Here is a 22125-nt window from a genome sequence, read left to right on the forward strand (position 1 = left end):
AATCGTAATTTACTACAGTGTTACCTAAAAGTAAATCAATAAGACGATTTGATGAGGGACAACCAAAGTAACACACTTGAAAGTAAATGTCTGAGTGCAGTGACAGATGAGAATTGTCTGCTCAAAACGTTATGGGTGAGGAGGTTGTTTGGTGGTTCTCAGGTAATGGAAAAACACACCTGAGGGATAACGGTCATAAACTAGCGGGACAGGTTTCATGGGAATTATGGGATGAATAAATAGCTATACCAAAAAACAAACAAAACAATTAATAATAGAACAGAGATGCTTAAAAGAGGAGGGAATGTAGGCTGTGGCTGTACTTCCTCTACTGATGACATATCTGAAGTGTAAGGATCTGTACCAACCTGTCAGATCCAAGGAGGCGGAAGACTCTGCTTGGATCAGAAATCTCCTGGGTTACCTTCAAAAGAAACACACACACACACACACACACACACACACACACACACACACACACACACACACACACTTTCATGTGACAACTGGCTGTATATCAGAAGTACTGCTGGCAGTGAAGGTAAACTGTAGCGCAAGAATAACAAAATATAAAGCTTCTTAAACTGCATGGGGACATACACGAAAGGCTCTGTGGTGTTACATCACACCTCTCTCATTAACACACCTCTCTCATTTCACTATCATCTATTTAAAGATCTGCAGAATTCCCAAATTACTCCATCTCCTGTGTTTAAATTTTGAATTCACAGACTTCCCCTTTTATAACAGACTATCTAATGTTTTTAACAAGCCCTCAGTGCCTGGAGCTTACTGTTACCTCTACTCACAATATGTAGCCTGACACCATGCAGGGTAAAGGACAGGGGCCCCTTCAAAACACTCATATGCTGGCATGTCATGAAAACTTGTTGACAGATGTGAGACAGTGAGTGGCTGACACCTGCTAGGTGTAAGACCTTGGCCCTGGGAGAGATCTGATCTGTTTAAGTCTAAACGAGAACAAGGTCTCGGGTGTTCACAGATGCACCCACCGAGGAAAGCACGGATCACCAGACCCGCCCCCCCCTCTGAATGCCTTCGCTTTTCACAGGAATCATAACAAGACAAAGGCTGAATTATTTAGCAGCTTCTCCCTGTTGTGTGACGGGTTTCGCTTATGATTGAGTATGAATTTTGCATGACTGCTGACATTTCGAAAATCCTTGCTATGGTCGATCTGTCAAGCTGGGCCGGGCACGGACTCGGGGCACAGACCTTCTGTTTCATTCGAGTGCTGCTGGACCATGTCTCACACAGCCAGCTTTCAAAAGGGCAGCCCCTAAGGCCATATCAATTTTCATTTAAGCAGAATGCTTCACCTCTCTGCGATCCCTTGAACTTTTATTGTACCGCTGAGCGCATCTCATGATCAGGTTAGCTTGGAATCCCTCTGTGGAAAGGTGGACAAATTCATTACCACGCTGTCTGCTCCACCTGAGGGCTAATCTCCTGGGATCACCTACAGCTTGCAGCCACACACATAAACAGACACTACGGGTCTTTGTTGACAGGAGAGAGAGGTGTTTGTTCATGTGTACAGCACACAAGCCTGTGTCAAGGATGTTAACACATACTGCATTCACAGTTTCCACCCTGGCACCTATTGAGGAACCATGAAAATGATGGTGAAATTTTAAATATCACGGTTCTTGTTAAGAGCACAAGAAAAAGAAAAAAGAGCAGGTTTTATTTTTCTCCCCAGGGTGATTAAAATGACTGTATTTTACCTCATTGGACTTGAAGCTCTTTCCTTGCATGCCATGTTTCCAAAAGGCCAGAACGCTGTCCTGAAGGCACACTGTTACAATACAGAGGAAACTGTGTGTTAGTGCACAAACAGGTCAAACATTACCCAAGACTAATCAATTTAATGCTATGATACATTTACACAGCCCTTTTTTACAACTTCAGTCTGCGCTTATAACTGGGGCGCTGCTTTACAGCTCACTCGGCTGGTTGGGTGACCTAAGTGCCGAGTGGGGTCCTGGCTTTGACTCTGGACCATTTCCTGTGTGTCACAAAAGGACCCCCTGATGATCCTCTAATCATCATCAGGGGGTCCTTTTGTCCCTCTGTGGGGGGTCACTCCCACTAGGTTTATATCTGGGACTCCCCACCATTTGACCTTAGAACTGAAGAAGCTTCTCGGATGAGAGGTGAAACGTCTTCAAGCAACTTAAAGAAGTCCAGACGCTTTTCTTTGCAAGCTCCTTTGACTACGATGACCTGGATGACTGAGAACCTTCACAGACATACGTGTCATTAATGGTTTCCTGTCTGTGCTCTACTGTCCCTGTCCAATGAAAATGTCCAAAAAATTATTATAAATCTGTTTCGCACTGGAGTTTATAAAACACTTCCTTTAAAATTAAGAAATGTAATCTTTTACTAACAAGAAACATTTTCCAGAACCAAAACTTCTTTTAAACACTGATGCCTTTCAGAAATCTCACCAACAGCTTCGATGCAGAAGTCAAAGCTGAGCTCAGAAGCCAGCTTCTTGTTGGATTTCAGTCTGCCCAGGAGATTAACGATCTTCACATTTTCTGGGGAGAGAAATATAATTATTGTTGTGCTGTATGTATATGTGTATTCTCCTCAGCGAGTGGGCCAATCTGAATGAAATCCGATCACGAATTTGAAAAAGTGCCGCAGGGATCTTGCTACTAGTAGTAATGCTGGTTGATACAGTTTGTGTACAGTGTACAGACACTTACGGTCCAAACACACCAACACTGTGTCTCTCTCCAGCTGGGTGACATGGATTGCGTCCACCTGCTGATTACCTGTGGGGAGAGAAGTGCTCAGTAACCGTCCTGCTCTCCAACTCTTTCTTCTATTACTTAGTTTATTTTGCAACACTACTGGATTTGCCATCAGTTCACTAATGCTACACACACTTTTGTTTTTCTTCAATTTTTTTATCCAAGCATCTTGAATTCTTCCACAATTCTTAAAACAACGCACATGTTAGACTTACCTGGTCCAATTTCTGTGAACCATGATGAGCAGGAGTTGAGGTTGATAGTCTCAAAGCAGACCACCTGACTCGGCTCTGTGGCCTGGCTGATGGCAACACACACCAGAGGATACTCCTGCTCTGGAACCACCAGCATCTCAAACACCTTTAGCGGGCTGGGAAGAGGGAAGTCAAAGTGCTGCGCCAGGAAGAGAGAAGCAACATGTTATCTATGATCACCGGTGTTCCGCTGTTTAAAGTACAAGAGCATCAGTTTTATATAATTATGCTTATGGAGACACTTTCACAATGAGCTGTGGAGCAAAGGAGTAAAATCAAACATGCATGCAAGTTATGAAGCACAACCTTACTGGAAAAGCAGAGGCTTAATTAGAGATGTTCATGTTTCTGCTGTGAGAAAAATAACCAACTGACCTTGATGAGCATAAATCTCTGCATGGGCTCATACCACTGCAAAAGGACAATCCCAGACTGAAGCGCTCCACACAGGTACTTGTGGCCAGTATACGGGTTTCTCACTGTGGATCAGAACAAAAAGTCAGAAGAGCATACAAAACTAAAATGTTGTGGCAAAAAAAGGAGGCCATGATGCAACTTTTATACAGACACGGTTTAATATGCAGGGTTTAAAGGGGAAAAGCCACTCACCAATGCAGCACTTGTGACAGCCCTTTGTGTCAGGGATCTTAGTTGTCAAGGCAAATCTCCTGAGGAGAGAAAGAGTCAAGTTGTCGTGACCACAGTCTTAAAAGAGCTGATGACGTCTAGAATCAGGGAAGTTGGCCTGTGGTTCTCTTTTTCTCTGTACCGCTGCAGCAGTTTGTCACAAAGGTAAAAGAACAACAAAAAGACTGCACAGCATGGGCGTAGCAGCAACACTTTAAATGAGAAAACCAGTGGTGTGATCTTATCACAGTGTGTCAGGCGCCTGCTGAAAATGCGGTTAGATAATCTTATTTATGAGTTTCAGATACCAAACCAGGCCTTTCGAGCTTACTTGGGCAAAGGGAAGCGATGAGTCTGGAACTGAGCGGCCAGGCCCGGCTTCTTCATCTGCTCGAACAGCCCGATGAGATTGTGGGAGTACAGCTGGAAGGTTTTACCTGCACAGCGTGGGACACAGCGTATCCCATCATCAGTTTCATTACGGGCAATAATTTCTAAATATTTTTGACAAACTTGGATCTCCTGAAGCAGTTTTCACATGTAGAAAGGTTAGATGTGGACAGGGGTAAAAACAGAAGTGTGATGATGATGATGTGAGTCATGATTACCTTCTGATGAAGCCAGTTAATAGAATATCAAATCAAGCCAGGGGAGAGGAGGGTGGACAGTGTCCAAGGGAAGAGGAGAAGAGAACAGAGGTTAAGTAAACCAAGGTGCAAAACTGCTGAAGGTAAAACCGAAAGCAGACCTGACGCTTCATAATCCCATCTTCAACTCTTAAGATGAGAAAAGGAGAAGTCGTTGGGACATCCAATTGAAGACAGTTTGGTTTCAAATGATAGCTAGCACATCTGATTTCTATATGGAAGACACTGCTCTTTGTAAGCGTAGCCAAGGGTAATATAACTGCGTTTCTTCAGTAAAGGGACAGGCCGTAAAGCCAGATGTGCCCCTCTTGGGTCACTGCTACAAGTATAAAGCTATTAGAGAGGCTTTCTGGGGCTAAACAAAGTACACAGTTATTTTTGGGCACAGATATAGCGGATGTGTTGCCTCAGGGGAGCAGCCAGATAACACAGGACAAAGAAGCAGCAGGTTATGACTGTGGCTGTTAAAGCAGGAGGTTGTTATAAATCCATCACCTACCTGATAAAGACATCAGGTTGTTGTTGATAACGTACAGCCACGTGCATTTCCTTGGGAAGAGCTAAACAGAGATTCAAACACAATAATTCAATAACTAAACATTGGCTTGTAAAAGAACAGAGTCAACAGTCAAACTGTCCAATCAGAGCTCAGCAAGTTTTCTCCACACCTCAAAACACAAATAATTCATTATGATGTACCAAACTCTTTATTGTGTTTCGGTTGTTTTGCTCCACCAACTTTAGGATTATGATTAAAGATGAAAAGTGACGAGATCGGTTCTGTTTATCAGTCTGACTCTTTAGCAGATGTCTGACTGCTTTCTGTATACACAGGGTTTCAGTACAACAGCTCATTATGTCTCAACTTGACACTGAAGTAGAAAGAGAAATGAAAACTTAAAAAGGTCAAAATAAATTCTTAAAAAAAATAAAATAAAAAACACTACAATGCATGCACACACTTCTGATTATTTAAACAACTAAGATCAACTCACATTGCTTATTAGAATTGTGTAATGCACTCAAGTTCCGAAATAGCTGGTGTTCTTTGCACAAAGCCCAAACTGACTGAGATGTTGAAAGCTCGTTTCTTCCTCTCTGCCATGATTGTGTCAAAATTTGATAAAAGAACGTGATCAGCTTGGATGTATATCAATCAGAAGGAACTAATAATTTGTGACCAGTTTGTGCAGGCTACAACTGCCAGCCCATGAATAATTTATTTTAATTATGATCGATTTATCTCTAACAAAATATGTATCACAGACTTTGTAGGTAGCTGCAGTTAAACCACAGCTTAAAAAACCATTACTTAAACTGGGGGTCTTAGCTATTATAGACCAATCTCCAAACTTCTTATTTCTAAAATTCTTAGTAGTATTTATCAAACAATTAACTGATCATTTGCAGAGGAATGGTTTATTTGAAGAGTTTCAGCCAGAATGCAGAGTACATCAGAGTGCACTCCACAAACCGCACTAGCAAAGCTTACAAATGATCTCGTGGCCTCTGATAGTACACTCATCTCTGTGCGTCTGTGTTTTATATATTCAGCTATGAAGTCAGATTAAAATTAATTAGTTAAACTACAGGCATATAAACTGGTGTGTGAATGTGTGTGTGAATGGGTGGATGACTGGATGTGTAAAGCGCTTTGCGGTCCTTAGGGACTAGTAAAGCGCTATACAAATACAAGCCATTTCCCATTTCCCATAAAGGCTTGGATGAGCTACTATCAATCTTCCAAATTCTGAATTCAAATGAAAGTGAGGTTTGATCTGAATTCGGTGATTTTTGACCATGATATATCCTTCAATGTGCACATTAAACAACTATACAGGACTAATTCATGCATTCATTGTTTCTAGGCTGATCAGGTTGCTTTTACAGTTCCATAAAAAGCCCCTAGTTAATCTAAAATGCTGCAACAAGAGTACCAAAAGGGACTATAAAAATATATATTAGCTTCTGGTCTTTAGCTCCCTGTTGGATTGAAAATCTTTTTCCTCACATATAAAGTCTTGTGTAATCTGGCCCCATTGTAACTCGAAGACCTCATACTATCATATTATCTCAACAGAGCACTTTGCTCACAGACTGCAGGCTTCCTTGGGTTTCCTAGAATTTCTAAAAGTAAAATGGTTTCAGAGCCTCCCTCCTGTGGAACCAGTTTGGATTCAGGAGACTATTAAGATTAGATTGAAAACTTTCATTTTTGATAACGCTTTCAGCTATGGGTGGATTCTGAATTATCCCTTAGTTATGCTGCAGTAGAACACCCATGATAAATATAATATAAAGCAGCTTTTGTGTATTCCTGCCTGAAATCAATAAAACAGTTTTATCTGTGTGCGTCCCATAAAGACTCCCAAGCAATAGAATCAGGGTGGAGCTTCACAAAAAATTACAATTTCATTTTCAAGCAAGTTTCAGCTGCTGTTACCTGCTCCATTGTAGCTTCATGCAACTCATTAAGATTCAGAGTATAAATGCCATCTTCTGTCCCAAAGATTAGGTACTGATCTAGAAGAGGGATTAAAAAACAACAACATTGTGTTAGTAAAATAGCCGAAACCCTCTGTGTGTGGTATGCTCACTGCTCTTTGTGTACCTTTGGTGTCTGGATGGATCCATGACGTGGCACAGTTGATCTTCAATGGACAGCCATCAAACACTTTAGAGAAGCAGGCTCCCATCTGCAATGAAAAGCAGCACAGCTCAAAGCAGGCAGCCTCTTAAATGTCAGCCAGAGTTTAATGAGCTGAGCTGAACCACAAAGCAGAAAGCTCTGTGGACCCCAAATATCTACAGAATGTACAGTAGAAGCTCAGACGAGAGTTTAATAACAGTCTCAGTGAAAGCGGGACGGCGGGAACCGTGAAGGACAATACAAATGATTCACTCACCAGTACTTTAGGAGTGGGTGGCAGGCCGTTGATAGCTGGTTTCTAAGGAGGAGGGGAGGAAATGAAAACCATAAGATAATATAGATGCAAAAGACAGAACAATTATCCTAAACTTAGCTCCATAATTTTAAAACCAGCCTGAACAATAAGCAAAAGAACAAAATGCTTGTGTGAGTGTCCTGTCAAAGTCAATTAAATATGAAACATGAATGGATGCCAAGTTTCCCCCATTAACCAGCCACATTTGGATATAACAAAGGAAAAGCATCATATTTGAGGTTTCAGTTTGAGTTCAGTCAGCTAGCTGGAGGCACTGCATGTATCAAATGTATGCTGTATGTTGTAGTATCACATGACATTTTATTCTTAATCCAATGAGACTAAATGTAGCTATTATGTGTTACAATCAGAAACTATAAACTCACAGGGAATTCCTTTTTCTCCTTCCGGTTTTGCTCACTGGATGGTGGCTTGGGACTCCCTCCATTCACACTGCCATCTGAATCATTATCTGTAATGAAAAACCAGGCAGGTAAAATTACACTTACACAGTATTAATATCAGTTCACGCTGTCAAACAAGGAGGGTGTGAATCCAAAGATCAACCATGTTTACATCAGGCTCCCTTACCTTTAAGTTCAGATTTACTTGGAGCTTGCAAAAAAAATAAAACATTTCAGCGCTTATGAAGAAAAATGAAGAAGACAAAGTATGCAGACTCATACTGTGAATAAATCTGGATTTAGAAATAGACACAGATATGCTGAGACTCACCAGGATCCGAGGAGTGCGACAAAAGGCCGGGGCTACTGACGCTGGCTGACAGGAGGTCTGGAGATGAGTTCTCCACCTTGTTGCCCTGCTCAGGTGTGCTCTGTCTGCGAGCCACTTGGCTCGGTCCATTCTCCGAGTTAGGGAACCTCTTTACTGTCACAGACCTCTCATCGTTAAGGCCCATTTCCTCTGATGAGGTGCTTGAAGTTGGCTGAGAAGAAACATAACACTACAACACATTTAATCTTTACTTAAACCTAAAAAAAATTACAGCAAAAGTAGACATCTTTAAATTTAGGTGTTACCTTTGGAGGCAGAGGAGGAGGAACGCCTGGCTTGATGGTTGATCTGAAATTGAACCATTTTTAGCAGTAAGGTGTAAACCAGCAGAACAAAAGGTCATGCATTCATGATAAAATTTAAATCTGATGGCATAACTCACCGCTCCGTATCATCAAAGGCATCTTCAAGATGGGCGACGTGTCCCCTATAGGACAAACACAGTAATGAGTAACGCGGAAAGTAAGACTCATTTGGGTTTAGGAGGAATGCAAATGTTTATATGAAGTCCTATCTTTGAATGAGAACAATGAGGGGAAGATTCTGTGTTACTACAGACTTTAGATCACATTTGAGGTGACCTAAACCTACTGGGGACAATGATATTATTATGACTATGACCACTACTATAAACTACCAGTTAAAAGTAGGTTTCAAAGCAGCTTCAATGCAGTTGAGCCCAAAATGGTTAGGCTGACATTTCAGCACTTTTTCTCTTCACACAACAGTAGTACACACAGCTTAAATCTACAGTAATCGTCACACCACACATGGTGAATGAAGAGGAGGCAGAAAGGGAGGTGGGCGGACCACGCTGAAAAAATGGTTGTGGCGCAGCAAGGAGGGTGTGGATTGGATGGCGTAGCTTATTACAGCACATGCAGTGTTAGTGTTACCGTTGGAACAATTCATCCTCAACGCTTTTGAGAAGGCTCCTTCGAGGGACAAGACGAGAGCGACACCGACAGTCAAAAAGAGGACAGAGAGAAGGTGAAGGAGGAAAAAAAACCCAAAAAACAAACAAACAGTCAAAGCACATGGACATGTGAGAGGGAGCTTAAAGACCAAAGTGACATTTCAAAGTGCAAAAGGGGGGCAAGGGGAGTAGGGGAGTGAGCTCATGTACAGCCATAGGTTAGGTCCAGTGAGCAAGCATGTTAATATGAGACACAGTGAAGAAAATCTATATACACAGAGAATCAAGAATGAGTAGTTTCTTTAGGACTAACATGTTTTGACTGTCTCAAAGTAAAAAAACAAACAAAACAAACTCAGACGATGTGAAATCCAAACAACAACAAATCTTTAATTTGCCTTAAATTCATTTGTCTGGTTAAGCCTCATGAGGCGCATTTATCTAAGACAAACCAGGTAGAGACTGAACGAGAACAACTGGGGGTAAATGGGAGCAGTTCCCATGACAACAGTTTCCATGGATCACCTGGTTGTTATTCCTCCTTCTGCAAAAGGACTCCAGGGGGAGAAGTCATTATCTTTGACATCCTGTGGAAAAGCATACATTCACAGAAATAGATATTTACATAGCTGCAGTTTTGTTAATCATCTGATATCTTTTTACTCCACACACACGCACGCACGCACGCACGCACGCACACACACACACACTACAAACAGAAACTAAAATTAGTGTTAAACAGAAAATGATTTAAACAGAACATGATAATCACCGTTTCATAATGAGCCGCAGTTTCCTTCTGTACTGGTGCTTTAAACTGGAGCTTGTCAACTGTAAAAAACAGAGATGGTGTTTCTTTTCTTTTCTCCCTTTCTTTGCGCACATCTTTGACACTAGAGGGCATCAGCATCCAACACTTCAACACACACAAAGCACTGGAGTTATCAACATTGGGCATTAGTACCAGAAAACTTGGGAAAAAATTCCTTCCTAACCTAAAAACAGGTGTAAGAACAAACCCAAAGCAGATCATCTGCTTCCACAACAGTTAACCTGCCAAAACACTACAGAGATCCCTCACTGATTTACGATGTTACGACTTGAATGTTTGGTCTGTAGCTTCGAGACGAGTTGCTCACTAAAGACAGACACAGGTTAAACTTGACGCTGACCAGACCTGTTCCCTTTGGGGAAATATTAGTGTGAGGAAACATGAATTACAGATACATCACAGGACAGATTCTTCAGCAGTTTAGACTTCAGGTTGCGTTCTGTCAAACAGTTGATCCAATAAGGGTGTCTGGTTTGCTGTCCAGTATAAATACGACATGATTCGGCTGTAATTATGAAGGTGAAAGAAATCAGCCCACATAATCACCTTCGCATTAACAAAGACGCGTTGTATTAAAGAATTCAGACCACAGATCCCTCCCCACCTCCCCTTTCCCATGTTTTTCTTCTCAACATATCCAGATAGTGTGGAGGTTGGGAGGTAAGAAAAACAATAAAAAAGTTTAAAGAATTGAAGCCGAGTGATCAGGTGAGTCTTACGAGGCAAGCTTTGCTTTCTTGTCAGGGTAAGATTAGTCATTTAAATGCAATTTCAAGTCAGTCAGCCTAACAGGAACCAAGATGTCACAATATCCAAATTATTCAGCCTTACAAAAAAGCTGAAGTTACATTAGGTAGCCACTATATGCAGACAAAATCGCCTTATTAGTACCATTTAAATGTCAAACCGAGTGTTCCATTTCTACAACATTATCATATTTCTAATGAAATCTTAGGGGTGAGGGTTGGAATTAGACAAACACACACTGTCTCACTACTCTCACACTGACCTGCATCCACCCTGTGTCCCTCAGTGAAGCTAGGACTTGAGGGTGGCTCTCTTTGGTCTGTTCCATTGTTTGCTTCATGGTGGAGGGAAGGTCATATAACAGTGAGAAATTTAGATAAAAGAAACCAGACAAGAAGTACATCTGATACAAGCGATCACAGCACAGACGAGCACAAAACACAATGCAGCATGGTATAAATACCACACCTATCTCAACGCCAGGCAGCTGTTAGGTCATTCTAAAATGATGAAATGAAGAAATGGCCACAAACTACTGACACAACAGGCACAACACTGCATTCGGCTTTATCTATCACAACTAACGGCGACACAAAAAAAAAACAAAAAAAAAAAAAACACAGCTTCCCTGAAGGGGCAGGGGGCAAGATGTAGAACTGTGACAACTGGACCCATCGCCAAATTCTTGAAAACAATTTCTGGCTAAAAACTTGAGATTTTTAGGAAAACTCAGAGACCCTTCAGACAAGCTATTTTGAAGGATTCCTTGAGCAACAGATGAGACAACACTTAACATGTAAAAATAGCACAAGCGACTTTACTTTCTCTTCCATGAATCCACAGACTTTTTTTTTTAGACACGCCAAAACATGCTGTGGCCTGGAAAGGTGCCAGCCTCTGCTGCAGGATTAAAGGAATGACCCTTGGTGATGCCACCAGACCTAGATCGACCTAACCACTCACAACAGCTAACACGCAAACCAACGACAGGACAGAAGCACAGCGAGCGATTGCGGAGAGGGGCTGGCCTTAATGATCCATTTAGCTTTGATGTTCACTTACAGTCGATCTCTGAGCGCGTCCTCTCAGCTCTGGCATGCTTGTTGGTGGAGCGGATGGTGTGTCTGACTTCGCTGTTTCCCTGAAACTGATGGTGAAAGACAGAATTTTTATTGAGGGAGCAGCACTTCAGAAGACAGTAAAATGTTAGGAGCTTATATAATATTCAGTGTGTAATTATTAGTTATCGCATTATCTTTTTAGATTATCTACAAAATTTGAGTTACGGTTAGCCAAAGCTGAGCTGAGACCAGCTTTTCTGGAGCATGATCACATTATTATGCATCCCAGTGGCTGTTTGTTTGCAACAAGCTCTATTGCTTGCAGTCAATAGCCTTTAGAGTTTTTTCACTCATCGTGGCCAAGACAGTGCTACTGCTGTCAGTGGGAGAAAAGCACAATGGTCCTTTAAAAAGCGCTGGTACCACCTCTTTGGCTGCCACATAGATGTGATGTTGAATCCAGTCGGAATAATAATGTCATTGGAGAGAATCAGGAAGAGGGGGAAGGGAAGTTTTAGGGGAACATGAAAGACCTGAAAGAAGCTCGCTGGTTATAGTTCACCGCTGAAAACATGTCACACATTCTAATATTTACATTCACTGATAAGAATCTGTCGTGTAGCTCAAATAGCAAGTGATAGTTTAACGTACTTCTTTAAATCAGTTATTTGCAACAAGTTCAAACATGTTCAAACAAACATGTACCAAGAACTGCATTACAGGTTTAATATTTTCAGGGTATAAATAAAAGTTGTGTGTTTATATTTCTGATTACTAGCTTGTTGACTGGGTTGGCTTTGATTTTCTTAGACAATCTCCTAACAACACACATTTCTATATATGATTTGGAGTCAGTTATTACCTCAAGGTCATCCTCATCCATTTCTCCAAAATTCTGGTGGTTGTCCGGGTTGTTCATCTTATCAATAAGCTCTGTGGCAAGTCTCCTCGTCAAACCCGTCTGAGCCATAAACACATGCTGGGAGAAACACTAAAGAGTTAGAGATCTTTACCAGGATCATAACAGGAAAACAGCTGTTTGTGTTAGACACCTGACACCAATTTGACACATAAGAGTCATAAAGGTACAGAAGCAAAGAATTTAGATTCATGTGGGGGTGGATGAAAAGGAAAGCACACTCTCTGTCAGTTCAAAGATTTTTTACAAATCATGACCTTATCAGGTCTTAAATTTAGGGAAATACTACCCGAGTTGTTAAATAATGACATCATCTGAGGTTGTATTTACCTAATTTTAAGACATGCAAAGAACCCCATTTCTTTTATTATGTCCTGATGCATAAAACTTTTGTATTTAAAGAGGGTGTACTTTCTTTTCAGATTGCAGATTGTAGGTAGTGTTCTACCCCAAAAGCTTGTTACAGATCACCAACTCCTAGCTATAAGGATAAATCATCACATTCTAGGACTTCTGGGATGCAACTATCCTCAGAGATACATGCTGTACTAATGAGACGAGAATACACTGTGCTTGTATACCTAAAAATTAGAAACAGGTGCTAACTGAACTCTGGCTCCCATCCTAAAGAGCTGAAACTAAGATAAGCTTTAATAAATACGAAACACTGAAAACAGTTCAAGGCCAGAGTCTGACGGCAAGCCAAACACTGAGAACGTCAGCCAAACCACACAGAAGCTGAGGAGGCCAGCTGGGGTTCATAAGGCTCTGCTGAATTTGGACAGAATGACAACTTCTATTTGTTTGTCAGGTGTTTTAGATTTGCAAAGGAACATAGGCCAACAAGCAAAAGAAAAAAAGAAGACGAAGAAGACACTGCAAAAAACAACAGACTCTCCGAAAACATTCACATTTTTTAAACATCAGCGCTCATACTGCACTATATTTTTTTTATTTTGAACATTTCAACCACGCATGGAAAACCAGAGTAATATTTATTACCCCTAGAATTTTTTCTGCAGTGGGCCGCTTCTTTGGGCTCTTTGTTAAACACACTTTCACAAAGTTATGGAAGGCAGGAGACCTGTTGGATAAGATAAGTTTGTTTAAAACAACGATTATTCATATTATCTAAGAGCAAGGTATAAAGGTATAAATTATATCGCAATCCAACAATAGCATTGTGATTACTTTGGAACACTCACCATTTGCTCTTATCTTTTAGCTTTGGAGGCTGGAAGCTACTCTTCGACATCAAAAACAAGGCCCTACAGCAGATAAAGGAATGAGGATTTAATGACGCCAAGGAGGAAAATGTATTAATATATTATGTAAGGGAGCTCTAACTGATCATTTATGGGGAGGAAGTAAAACATACCTCATTGGATGCAAGTCAAACATCGGAGGCTGGAGCTCAGCCAACTCTATGGCTGTGATGCCAACAGCCCAGACGTCACACAGCTGGTTGTAGCCCCCGTTCTTCTCCACTGCAGCTACTTCAGGAGCCATCCTAAAGAAAGTGAGGACAGAGATTTAGCAGTGGCTCATTTGTTAGAATAAAAAGCAGAAGTCAGCTTTAGTGAAAGAGCAGAGGCCTGAATGTACCAGGGTCTACACATCTATAGCGTGTGACATTGAACTTTCATCTAGAAAATGGTGAAAAATATTCTAGGATGGAGCTGAAAAGGCTTAGAGTCTTTCACCAGCGCTCTTTAACCAAACTAACAAAAGCTGTCAAGGGCCTAGAGGCCTGTTTTACACAGATGACACACTCACCAATAAGGTGTTCCGATAAAGGACTTTCTTTTGGCAATGGTGGCTGTTATTTTGGCTGCAACTCCAAAGTCAGCTGTAAGAAGGATAACAGGGCTTTTCAGATTATGTAATGCACATACAGCTAAAGGCTGTTCAGGAGTTCAGGTTCTTATGAAATAAAGATGCTGAAGAGGAACTTACCCAACTTCACGTCTCCGTTGTCTGTCAGCAGTATGTTGGCACCCTGTAAAGAGTAAACATTTGATTTATGCTGAGAAAATCCATTTAAAAAACATACAACAAGAATTTATTAACATTAGAATGAAGCTTGATTCTCATGTAAAACAACGTTTCAAAAATGTACATTAGATTCAAACAGTTGTATCTATTATGGATCTCAATATGATCACTTCAGGCACACACTGTACTGCTGTGAGCACAGGAGCTCCGCCCACCTGCTCCTCAAACCTTCTGTTTGCGAGGGGGAGCCAATCAGAAAAAGTTGGCTTAAAGAGTGTTTCAGAGATTGAACTGAAGAGCTATATCAAAGCAGATAAGGATCATCTTATAATGTTAATGACGTAAAGTCGCTCAAGCAGAGTCTAAAAAGATAAATACAGGGCCAGAAATAACCACAATAACAGCTTTATATGTGTAAAGATTTCTCAGCAACACCCGGCATGTTACTATCCTGGCGTCTCGTAAACTTGGAGTAGTATCACAGCCTTTAATAGTTTCACTAATATTGTTTCTGCTGGCTGTGACTGACGGTGTCTCTGGTGGCATCCTGCGGTGAGAGTAGAGGAAACAGGAAGTGCTTGCTGCATAGAGCTGAAAAAGATAATAGATCCAGCCCTGACCTTTATGATAACACATGAGAGCGAAGTTCCAGGCTTTAGTGCATGCATCGAGCAAAGTTAAATTCAGCTCAAAAGTGCAAAAGTAGCATCAGTCACATGCTTCCGAGCAAGCACACCCAGTTATGCTTTTCCTGTGACTTTGGTTTTACACCTATGCTGCCATGTCCGACCTCTGCCCCATTTTGAGGGCCACCAATGCATTCATGCTGACATTAATAGTACTGAAACTGCTACTTGTGCTGCTGCTTTTTCTTGAGATGTTCTGAAATTTACTGCTTAAAGTATCATCAGACGGTCGGTGTTTGTATGTGATGTATTACAACAGCCACGATAAGGAGACAAAATTCACATTCAAAGAAAATGAAATAAAAACCAATTGTACCTTGATATCGCGGTGCATCTTCCCCTTAATGTGGAGATATCCCAAACCCTGTAAAGGAAGGCACAGCATTACGTAATGACCACATTTGAAACCACAAACTCTGTAACGTTTCCTCAAAATATTCCAAGTAAATTACCTGTAAGGTCTCTCTGCAGACGTATGCTATTTGAAGCTCTGACAGAGGTCCAGTCACTATTACACACATTCATTCAATGTTAGTAGGGCTGAAGACAGAGATGGCACAAGGTGCATAGCAATAAAACGTAGTTCATGTCTGCACCTTGCCATGTATGAATAAAACTAAAGCTCACCATGATAGATGTCCTGCAGAGATCCTCCCCCGCAGTACTCCATGCATATCCAAAGTTTCTCTCGACTAGAAAAAAAAAGCAGAATTAAGAACATTTTAACCACTTATGCAGTCACAAAATACACCAGAGCAAACAAACATTTTGAGAAGCTGCGAAGCTTGTTTTAGAAAAAATAAAATAAAATTGCTCCCTGATAAAAAACAACTAAGAATAAGAGGTGTAAGAGTTCTGAAACTGGAAATGAATCCTCCATAGAAAGTTTCTTCCTGTTTCACATGAAAGCTGAACATCTAAAAAGCCTTCAGGTAAAGCGTGTGCTGAAAATACAACAAGCGATCGCTGCTGTGGTGAGAAGTTTTCTCTCAGCTTTGTTGTTCACACGCTACACCCTAAAAAACATATAAAAACAGACCAAAAACAGTAACAAGGCCTTATAATTTAGAGAATGGTTGCAGTCCTAATAAAAACGACACGTGAACCAGTAGAGGGGTTGCTCACTGCCACCTTGTTTCACTCAACATTTAGGTGGTCATGGAAACCATTTCAGGTAACTAAAGGGGTCAACAGGAAACTTAAAATTTCCCCAGATAAACAGGGGTTCCTTTGATTAAATTAAGGTAGTTTTATAATAATTAATGCACAGTTCATTGCTCATTAACGCTTTACTGCATCCAGTTGAGCTCTGTGTGGCAACGCCACATAAGACATGCCTGCTGAGATAAGACATACAGCTCTCTGCACGAATAGCCAAATAAAATAGTTCAGAGGCTTTTATTCCATTTAAACCTGCTGGAAGTCTAAGGAAGATGTGGGCGGAACCGGGCCAACTTCCTCTGAAATACCAGCCACAAATCATGGACTCCATTAAAACAGAAGAATAGCATCCTGGCACCGAAGGGCCTAGTCAGCACCCGTCTGCCCAGTTGAAGAGTCTGAGTCATACTTTCACACACACAGGTTTACTAAGTAATTAAATACATCATGTGAGTTTCAGGCAGTGGCTTGTTAAATCCTTTTGACAGTTACATATGAATTCCACAAATGTTATGCACTCGACTGGCTGTGAGAGTGAGGAAAAAAAGAAAACAAACTGTGAGGGTAAAATGACTACGCAGGAGCATTTTGTGCTGGCTCTTACCAGAGGTAGCTCCCAAAGTAGGCCACAATATTGTGGTGCTTGCATTCCTTCACCATGAAGATTTCCTGCTGTATGATGGAAAAGTCATCCCCTGGAAACAGAGAGAGAAATCACAGACACACGGACCAAAAAAAAGTGTTTATTTCATTTTCTGCCCTGCTTTGTTTTAAAATGGAAAATTACTGCAGTCTTAAAATAAAAACCATTTAGTTTTAAAGATCATGTAAAAACCCTCAGAGGTAGTATGTTTTTTGGGCACTAAAGTCTGTTGACACAAACGACCACACAAGCATCCAGCGTGTGACAATGCTTGCATCTTCCTTAAACTTTAGGCTTTAAAAAGGCAAAAAAACAACCCTAAACCTTCTCTTTGTTATCTTTTCAGTTCAGTAAACAAAAAGTCTTCCCATGTTTGCCAAGGTTTCACCATATTTTATCCCTGTGTAAATACAGCAGGATACAGAACACTCAATGACATGAGAGGTTTTAAAGTTTATGTGGTATAGGTCATTATCAAAGCAGCATTCCAGCTCAGCAAAGATCACCACCACATTTAACCAGTAGGAAGCAAAAAGACAAAAATATGTAAGCTCAGCTGTCCCAGTTGAGCATAGAAAGACAGCCCTGGAATACATTAACAGCTGGTTAAGATCAACTACACTCTGTGACTGTCATCACAGGCAATGCTTTAAGCTTAAGTTCATATATAAATGTCTTTGGTTCCGCGATCAATCATCCAGGTTAGGAAATGAAGTACTCAAACTGATGAAGCTTTTCTCCCAGTGAAACGCTACATGCAGATGAACAAAATCCACTTTCTTTGATTCACACATAAATATACTCTCTGCTTAAATAAATAGTAGGTTGCACATCATTGGTAGTGACAGGAAATTACTGAAAACAAACTTATTTCCTTTCCAGGCTGTGGTCAAACCTGTGAATTCTTGTAACTGAGGTGGTATGTGAACAGACCTCTTTTTTTGCTTCTGTTATACAATCATCAGAGTAAATTAAACTGAGCTGCATTACACAACAATACTGTGCTTCAGACACCAAACCAGGTGGTTTGGGGTCAGCTTTTCTGATACAGGGCTAGTTATACTCAGAAAGAAAGCATGATCAGCAGAAAAACTTCCTGAAGCACAGCGGCTCGTTATTGTGCACAAACACTTTGCAAGCAACTAGGCAACTTGCGTACAGCCAACCTGTTTTCAGTGTGTCTGGGACAGTTTAGGCTTTTTCACGTGCCTGGAATGCAAACACGAGTCAAACTATTTAAACAATACACGAGTCGTGTCTTAAAATAAACCAAACACTATCTATATGCCTTTGATTTTCCTACATATAACTCAGTATAGCAGAAAGCACACATTTCCGTGCGTCACATTATTTTAAGTGACACAGAAGGAGACTTTTTCCCTGAAAACTCATTCAGTCACCAAGGTGGCATGTCAGACATTCTGCTTACAGCTTTTACATAGCTGAAATGTCAAAGAAAAGTTTACCAGAAGGAAGACGTATTGCAAAAGTCGAATACACCTCCAACTGCTTTTTACACGCACGCTGGGGTATTCCTGTTAATGTGCCTTTAAAAAGCTTTAATCAGATTCACAATTAAATCTACTTGGTAAAGTTTCTTTTTCCATTTACTCAACACACTGCCATAGTTTTTACTTCTGTACTTTTTGTTACACATTCAACATGTGCAATGATGACGATTGAATTACTCGGTGCTCAATATGGTCAAGAGAAGCCTCAACAGGAGGAAGTGGAGCATTGGCGTAATTCTGCTTGACTCCCTCCACTCCATTTGTTAAATGTCCTATAGATAAGAGGCTATAATAAGAATATGAGTAATGCCTCACACTCACCGGACCTTGTGAAAGCAACTGCTTGACAGCTTTGACGCAAAGCTCCAATTTTTTTTCATGGAATCCTACATGAAGCCTCACCTTGGCGAACAGGGTTATAACTATGTCATACCACATGTGTACAGGGAGAACTAGTGTGGATCACAAACAATCTTAAATATATCTGTTGACTGACAGCAAAGGGTTTGAAGAGCCACAAAAATTTGAGCAGGAGTAATTTTAGTGAGTGAGCTTAGTACAGAAAACAAAATACATAACAAGTCACCCCACAATCTTCTCTTCTTGGTGAGCAGAGGCCTAAGAGTTTAGCCACTTCCTCCCAGATCGAGCGCTTCCCCCTGCTCTGAATATACACTATGCCTCTCATCGTGTCAAGTTTCATTTCAGTATGTAGGACTTTTGTCGAAACCTGTTACCGATAATCTCAGAAATAAAGTCCTTTTTTAATTTAAAAACATATCTGACAGTAGAAGAAGATGGCTTTATTTTAACTGACTGCTAACTGGAACCATCCAAAGATGAGAAACAAGATTAGGAAACATTAAAAGTTACTGTTTATGTGTTGAAATTTAAAAAAAAGAAAGTAAAATAAAAAAAAAGGTAAGTCTGGTGACATAGTTCTGAGAATCTCTAGTGGAAACTGCTGGGAGGTTTTTGCAAACACACAGAACTTAAAAACTAGAGTCACAAGACGACCAGACTAATGATGAAGTGATTATGAGTTTGTACCAAAAAAAGAAAAACAAAGAAATGTCCTTCTCCATTTGTCATTAATGGTCACACAGTGACAACCCACACCAATTTGGTTCAGTGGTTATTTTTCTTTTAATGCTGCAGTCAAAAGCCCCACAGTCTCACCGCCAGAAGGTTTTACCACTCCTAACTCTTTTTCTGTCCCGTATTTTCTTACGGGCGTCACTCCTGGTTAAACCTGTTTGATTGCACGGTCCACCCAAAGCTGTTTACCTCGAGCACAGAAAGGAGGGCCTCTTGCGAAAGATTAGGTAAAGAAAGGAGTCCTTCTTTGACCAAAGCTGGGTCAAAAAAAAAAGAAAAGAAAAGAAAGGAACTCTGAACACAGGTTTAGATCATCTTGATAATCTATTGAGTTAACCTGTAACAATTTTTGCTTTAAAGCCTTTGCAGTCCAACCTTCTCACTTCATCTGATATTTTCTGATCATTCCTATATAACCTGTCAAGTCTGCACAAGTCATATCGACCATTTTGCACAGTCCATCATAAAAACAAGAAACGTTCCTCCCTCGCCAAGTCTGTCTTTTGGCATGCAGCTCACTTTCCTAATTTTTTTTTTAACAGGTTAAGCGTGACAAGAAAGACGAGAAATGTTTCTTTGCATCTGTTTACGACCAGCCTGCCAATTAAAAAAAAAAAAAAAAACTATCTTGAGCAGTCAAAACATGTGATGCACGTTTTTATAAACTGCCTTTCGTTCAACTTAATCAACAAGAACCTTCATCAGAAAAAAAAATCAAACAAAGAAAATACGTTGCGGCTCAACTGCATTACATAACAAGATGGGACATGTTTTGGCCCTCAACCAGCTTCAGCTTTCTGAAATTTGTAGTTGAAATATTCAGCTTGTGGTCTCCATCAGACAAATTTAGCACCATTGATCTCAGTCATTGTCATAAGCCGAGGCCACCAAGTCAGGATAAATTCATACTTTTATGCTCTGTCCTGCAGGAATCCATACTACCGCACAATAATATATAGAATAATAATAATATATATCAAGTTCATGGATCAAACATTTAAACATTTGACAAGAAGAACAAATGTAAACACTGATTAGTGATCCTATGATTCTTCATTGACCCAGACATGTGATGAATGAAAGAAAAGCATAAACAGGAGTGAATGTCCTCCTTCGCTGTTAATCAGCTGAGCTCTGTCTGGTCGCTGGTGGTACAAAGCCCTCTCCGTAATCCCACTAATCTGGATCGTGCTAACTCTGTCACTAGGTCATTACCAGCATAAACCCCAAAGTGGAACCAGTCTTTCTGTTCCTTGTACACAAAACCACACATCATACTCCTGCTGGGAAATGAGATTTATTTTTCACTGTTTAGATATTTGCCTTTTCTTGATAAATATTATATAAAATCTTCAGTTTACGTAAGAAGTCCAGTTTTGTTGCAGTAAAAAAAATTTTTTTTACAGTTATTTGAGGGGAGTTTTTTTCTGTAAAATGCTAAAAAGCTGTGTGTTTTCTTTTCACTGCGATGAGATAATGAAATAAAGGTAACAGCTCTTACCTGGTTCCAACTTTATGACCTTCACAGCAGCAAGCTCTCCGGTTTGTATGTTTCGAGCCTGAAAAACACAATAACACAATTTTAACTGAGGCTTTAACTGTAGGTTGCTCACCGCCTGTTAACTGTATTGACTGAAACACTGACTATAGAGACCAAATAAACTTGAACACAAAAGTCAATAAAGAAAAGAAGTTGTGGCCAACCAGCATTATAAATTAGCCACCAGGGAAAGGCCGGACACCGTCTGTGACTTATGAATAAATGTCTGAATGTCTGCATATTTTAGTCATTCCTCAGTTAATTTTTTGTTTCTTCCCTGAATCACTTCATAATGCCGACAAGCATATTTGTATTTCATAGATTTTACAAAGCATCCATCATGTGTAAAAGTCCTGTGCTACAGCAGGTTTCACTGAAGTCCAAATCCAGGTCAAGACGGGATGCTGCCTAATCCGAGAGAGTGAAATGTCTGGACGAGCGGCTAAATCAGCCATAAACCACAAAACCCAGCAGCCTGGGCATCTTTCAGTAGTGGAATGTGGTGGTGATTCACACATGTAAACAGCAACCCAAACAAAGCTTTAAACTGTTTAAAATGCAGCTGCGTGCACACAAACATAAAGACATTTAAGAAAACGGAACAATTTTTTCCTACTGTGCACATATTACGAGAGCATGTGACTGTTCTGCTTTAAACTCAAGTGTGTTTAGTATTTGTGTTGAACCTCTGTTTGTTACTTCCTGAAGCAGAGGTAACCAACCTAAGAAATAAGCCACTAAAGGGGGGAGTTTTCATTATAATACCCACATACGAGATGAAGCAGAGAATATGTAGCATGTGACACTGTTTCTCATTTCCATTAGGATTCTTTCCATCTCTCTCTCACGTCTCTGGTCTCATGTTTGCGCAAATTCAGGGTAATTACAGTGAGGCTGATTCCTTCAAACTGAACATATACATAGAACAAAGTGAGTAAACATCATAAGTGTGAAAGACCTGG

At 40.5% G+C, this 22125-nt stretch overlaps 1 protein-coding gene across 8 annotated transcripts in view; it reads right to left on the reverse strand.

Moving 5' to 3' along the window:
* Positions 1-22125, reverse strand: part of map4k5 (mitogen-activated protein kinase kinase kinase kinase 5) — a 28309-nt gene that overhangs the window by 2530 nt on the left and 3654 nt on the right. The window contains exons 3-35 of one of the 8 annotated variants that reach the window (XM_004540033.3): positions 21125-21182; positions 16976-17066; positions 15838-15902; positions 15663-15718; positions 15527-15574; positions 14486-14528; positions 14306-14378; positions 13908-14039; positions 13735-13797; positions 13532-13613; positions 12473-12589; positions 11612-11696; positions 10812-10883; positions 9743-9801; positions 9496-9557; positions 8951-8989; positions 8437-8481; positions 8300-8342; positions 7995-8223; positions 7851-7874; positions 7646-7731; positions 7221-7262; positions 6926-7010; positions 6758-6837; positions 4814-4874; positions 3999-4104; positions 3650-3708; positions 3416-3519; positions 3002-3179; positions 2739-2807; positions 2475-2567; positions 1749-1819; positions 369-424 (exon numbers count right to left, since the gene is read on the reverse strand). In XM_004540033.3, the coding sequence (XP_004540090.1) occupies positions 369-424; positions 1749-1819; positions 2475-2567; positions 2739-2807; positions 3002-3179; positions 3416-3519; positions 3650-3708; positions 3999-4104; positions 4814-4874; positions 6758-6837; positions 6926-7010; positions 7221-7262; positions 7646-7731; positions 7851-7874; positions 7995-8223; positions 8300-8342; positions 8437-8481; positions 8951-8989; positions 9496-9557; positions 9743-9801; positions 10812-10883; positions 11612-11696; positions 12473-12589; positions 13532-13613; positions 13735-13797; positions 13908-14039; positions 14306-14378; positions 14486-14528; positions 15527-15574; positions 15663-15718; positions 15838-15902; positions 16976-17066; positions 21125-21182 (2576 nt within the window). The remainder of the gene's footprint in view (positions 1-368; positions 425-1748; positions 1820-2474; positions 2568-2738; positions 2808-3001; positions 3180-3415; positions 3520-3649; positions 3709-3998; positions 4105-4813; positions 4875-6757; positions 6838-6925; positions 7011-7220; positions 7263-7645; positions 7732-7850; positions 7875-7994; positions 8224-8299; positions 8343-8436; positions 8482-8950; positions 8990-9495; positions 9558-9742; positions 9802-10811; positions 10884-11611; positions 11697-12472; positions 12590-13531; positions 13614-13734; positions 13798-13907; positions 14040-14305; positions 14379-14485; positions 14529-15526; positions 15575-15662; positions 15719-15837; positions 15903-16975; positions 17067-21124; positions 21183-22125) is intronic. The other 7 variants (XM_076877427.1, XM_076877431.1, XM_076877430.1 and 4 more) reach the window with 7 other exon arrangements.

The sequence above is a fragment of the Maylandia zebra genome, linkage group LG19, assembly GCF_041146795.1.
Source record: "Maylandia zebra isolate NMK-2024a linkage group LG19, Mzebra_GT3a, whole genome shotgun sequence".
In the NCBI taxonomy this organism is placed as follows: Eukaryota; Metazoa; Chordata; class Actinopteri; order Cichliformes; family Cichlidae; genus Maylandia; species Maylandia zebra.